The sequence below is a fragment of the Photinus pyralis genome, unplaced genomic scaffold (assembly GCF_008802855.1).
Source record: "Photinus pyralis isolate 1611_PpyrPB1 unplaced genomic scaffold, Ppyr1.3 Ppyr1.4_LG1, whole genome shotgun sequence".
Lineage (NCBI taxonomy): Eukaryota > Metazoa > Arthropoda > Insecta > Coleoptera > Lampyridae > Photinus > Photinus pyralis.
The window spans coordinates 16,604,048-16,607,910 of record NW_022170249.1 but is presented as its reverse complement, the minus strand read 5'-3'; the positions used below and the strand labels follow the sequence as shown (position 1 = coordinate 16,607,910).

At 36.3% G+C, this 3,863-nt stretch overlaps 1 protein-coding gene across 1 annotated transcript; it reads left to right on the top strand.

Moving 5' to 3' along the window:
- Positions 1 to 890: 890 nt before the first annotated feature.
- LOC116166821 lies at positions 891 to 3,448 on the top strand. The gene is made up of 4 exons (XM_031481978.1): positions 891 to 2,487; positions 2,531 to 2,599; positions 2,649 to 2,738; positions 2,788 to 3,448. The coding sequence occupies exons 1-4, from the start codon at positions 1,525 to 1,527 to the stop codon at positions 2,962 to 2,964; spliced, it is 1,299 nt and encodes a 432-aa protein (XP_031337838.1). The 5' UTR covers positions 891 to 1,524; the 3' UTR covers positions 2,965 to 3,448.
- Positions 3,449 to 3,863: the final 415 nt, after the last annotated feature.

Sequence of the window (3,863 nt, the reverse complement as noted above, 5' to 3'; positions counted from 1 at the left end):
GCCCAATAAAAACTTAACACTGTTCACAATTCGGCGGCATTCCATAATTCGGCGGCATTCCATCGACTGGACAGTATACCGGGATAGGAGAGATTGGTGTGGAAAGCCTCTTTCAGGATACGCGCCATCAAGCTTAAAAGAAACGTAAGTACTTCAAGAATCTGCGTTGTACTTGTTCAATAAGCTGTTTTTGCACATCGTACTGCGGGTACCAAACTATATCGCAATATTCTAATTTGGGTCTCACTAACGTAAAGTACAGGCGAAACAAAACCTGTGTATCTGTAAAAGAGTTTGAATTGCCGACGCACATACAGATTTGACATGTTCAGAAAATTGTAACTTCGAGTCAAAGATAACTCCAAGATCTTTTACTAATGAAGATCTAGACAAAGTAGTATAATTAATCGCGTATTGGTATAAAATGGGTTTGCGTTTTCTGCTGTACGTCACTACCTTACATTTGGGTATATTTAAATTGAGGGAATTGAGTTCACACCAACTATAAACCGAATTAATTTGCTGCTGTAAGGAAATACAATCGGCGATATTAGATATTTGTGTATATATTTTCAAATCGTCAGCAAAAAGGAGATGAGGTGTAGAGATTGAGTCCGAAATGTTGTTTATAAATAGGAGAAATAAAAGAGGGCCCCATAAATAATGAAAGTTGGTATTGCGCAGGTTGCGCCAAATTGGAGTTTCAAATGAAACTGAATCGAATTGGGCAAATATGACCATAACAGCTTCAATTAGCGAAACCCGAAAGTCTCTAGGTGGCCCAGGGGCCGAGATCTCGAATGGAACGGGAACGGACGGACGGACGGAAACACGAAAGCACAATAAGCTTTACCTCAACTTCGTTGGTTACGCCTAAAAAGTACGTGATCCTTCACGCCGCACGTTCGGACTCTCCATTTATTTGTTTTTTTGGTCCTTCTGCCAATCAAGTTTCTTTGGTATAAGTAGGTATATGATATACATACACATTTGTTTTCAAGATTGCTAAATGATCTTTATAAATTATTATTTGTGAGGGGTAAATGTGTTTTCTTCAAATAAAAATTGTAATCATGCCTATTATTATGTGAAAAACTGTAAACGGTTATTAAAAATGATATGTATTTACTTACTAAAAAAAAGTTATTTGTTTCATAGTACGAAAAAAGTGCCAGTAAAAACGAAGCTTTTACGTCTGTAAAAGCTTCAATGCATTATAGGGACAGAGCAAGGGATCATGACGAGTGGTCCATATTCGTGACACTACCTTATAGTGGTTTAGCTCTAAGCGCTCATTGAGCGTTATGGCAGTTATAAGTTATTGTGTAACATGGTCTATTCCGCAATAAAACGCAAGTCTGTGCCTAAAATCTGTAATACCTGAGGTGTAATGAGGTGTATTGATTTTTCCATTAACTTTAGATTAGGTACTGATGAAACAATTTTGATGTGATTGCATTTACTCTAATGGAATAGATACACTTATTTGATGAGAATTCTAAAAGCTCGCAATTTACCATAGCGATGGGTCTATACAACTTAAAGGTCTTAGAAAAAATGCAAAAGAGACGATGCTTAAGGCAAACCTACTATCAGATGTTATATAAATCTATTGAACCCGTCATTATATTTTGTCGTATTGTAGGATTCCTACCAACACTCGAAAAGAAGAGCAAAGAAGAAAAAATCGTAAAGACAACTAACAAAGATTGGGTCCTTTTCGTGATTTATCTCACTTCGTATTTAACAATTCTACTCTACAATTTGAAAGTGTTGATAAACAAAGAAATCGCTTTTTACATATCCAGGAGGATGCAAATTGTATATCTCTCCATTTCCGGACTCTACACCCTCGGCTTAATCGTTTTCGGATACACAGAGCGCCGAGTGGTTAATTTGTGCATAAATCGTATTTCCGAAGTTGATAACTTCCTGAAACTGGCAGAATTGGGCATTGTGTACGAAGACGTACAAGTAAAATTGAGAAGAACTTTCTTCATCATACTAACTCTGACAGGTTTCCGAACACTATTCTTCTCTCTTGTCGTGGAAATTTATTTCCTGCAGCACGTCTGCATATTTTTCAATCTAATTTTGAAACTCGCGTTTGTTTTCACGTTTACAATGTTTGCAGAACTCGTATCGTACAGGTTCGAGCTCATCAACAACACCCTCAGATCTTACTTGAATCGTCATGTTGATATTCACAACACATCGAGTTACATCGAAAAACTGTACATCCTGTGCCGCTCCCACTTTAAATTATGTAAAGTAGTTGTAAAACTAACATCGAGTTACGGATATCAATTGTTAATTACCGGCGTTGCACTGATTGCTAATTTTGTGAGTGTCTTTTATCTACTGTACTCTTTTTGGAACCGGAATAGTGGGGAGATCATAAAATTGGTTGCAATTTCATTCTGGTTCCTAACCGAAGCTTACGAACTGTATGGAATGGTATCAAAGTGTAGTCAAGCCAGCGATGACGTGAGTAGCTCTTCACTTTCACAATGCATTCTTGTGATTTTAGGCCAATGAATTACCAATTACACTGCACGAACTGCAAGATGAAGTCAATTCTACCGAAATAGAGGATCATGTAAGTTAAGTACCTAATTGGAAGCCGTAAATAATAGCTAATTTGGCAGATACAAATGTACTCACTAAAAATGTTACATCAGAAGCTTTGCTTTTCAGCTCTTGAATTTTTTGATTTTGATTTTTCGCTACTTTTTGCCGTAAGTACCTCCCGGTCTAAAGAAAACCCTCTGATAGCCATTGTTTTAGATAATGGGCTCGGTTTTAACATTTTTGGTAATTGTGCTGCAATTGGAACAGTTGGAACAAGTTGAAAACTCCTTGGGAATCGTTGTGACTGAATTTGTCAACAAATCTATTATTGCAACGACCACAATGAGCGATGATATTGTTGAGGGCGACTATTACGATTATGATGATTATTAGTAGCATTTTTGTTTGATGCAACAGTACATTGTGAAATTAGGAATAGAATTTGTAAGCACGTTTGGTGATAATGTTGAAGAAAATGCACAAAAAAAGCTGATTCAGGTTCGTGAAGTGGAGAACCGATATGTCAGCCATATCAAATTAAATTCGTGTTCATTTTGTGTTTTGTGCCTTGTTATAGGTACACATTTTGTGCTCTTGTGATTTTTAAATTCTTCAGTTTTTTAGCATATGAAACATTCATACTGGGTGTTGTAACATTCGAACTCTTTTTGTGCCTCTATTCTTTTAGGATGAGACAAATGTCTTGCTCTTGGTAGAGCAGTCTCGATTAGTAAAAATAAACATTCCCCAGTGACTCTTCAACGATCCTTAAACGACTCATTTATTTATTTATTATTATTATTTACCACGTTACATATCTGGTAGATGTGTTTGTGGCACGTCAAGCATAACATATAAAAGTAACATACAACATAAATATACATTATACGATACAATGATTTTACATTTAACATATACATAAATAATATTTTAGGTAGGTACATACATGTAAGCGTACAAAGTTTATAATATGTCTGTCGGTGATATTTGTGTGTTTAAAAATTCATTGACTGAATATAGCGCTTTACTGGTAAGGAACCCCTTAACTTTGATTTTAAATTGTCTATTGTCGAGTGCTTTGACATTATCAGGTATAGGTGGTTGTAGAGTTTCAAGTTCACTCCATTCATATCAGACATCTTGATGCGATGTCGGGGTAGTTGCAACGTCCCTTTGGCTCTGGTGAATGTCAGAATTTAGCTCGTAGGATTCAACAGTCGAATGAATGTCCACCAAAGAAGCCAGAATATATAGAGAAGGCAATGACAGCGCTGATAATGAAATAAACAATG

Excerpts from the sequence above, each read along its gene's own strand:
- LOC116166821 (XM_031481978.1), top strand. The coding sequence starts at position 1,525 with ATGGGTCTATACAACTTAAAGGTCTTAGAAAAAATGCAAAAGAGACGA. Across the intron at positions 2,488-2,530 it reads GTAGTCAAGCCAGCGATGAC|GCCAATGAATTACCAATTAC; the intron begins GTGAGTAGCTCT and ends TTGTGATTTTAG. Across the intron at positions 2,600-2,648 it reads CTACCGAAATAGAGGATCAT|ATACAAATGTACTCACTAAA; the intron begins GTAAGTTAAGTA and ends CTAATTTGGCAG.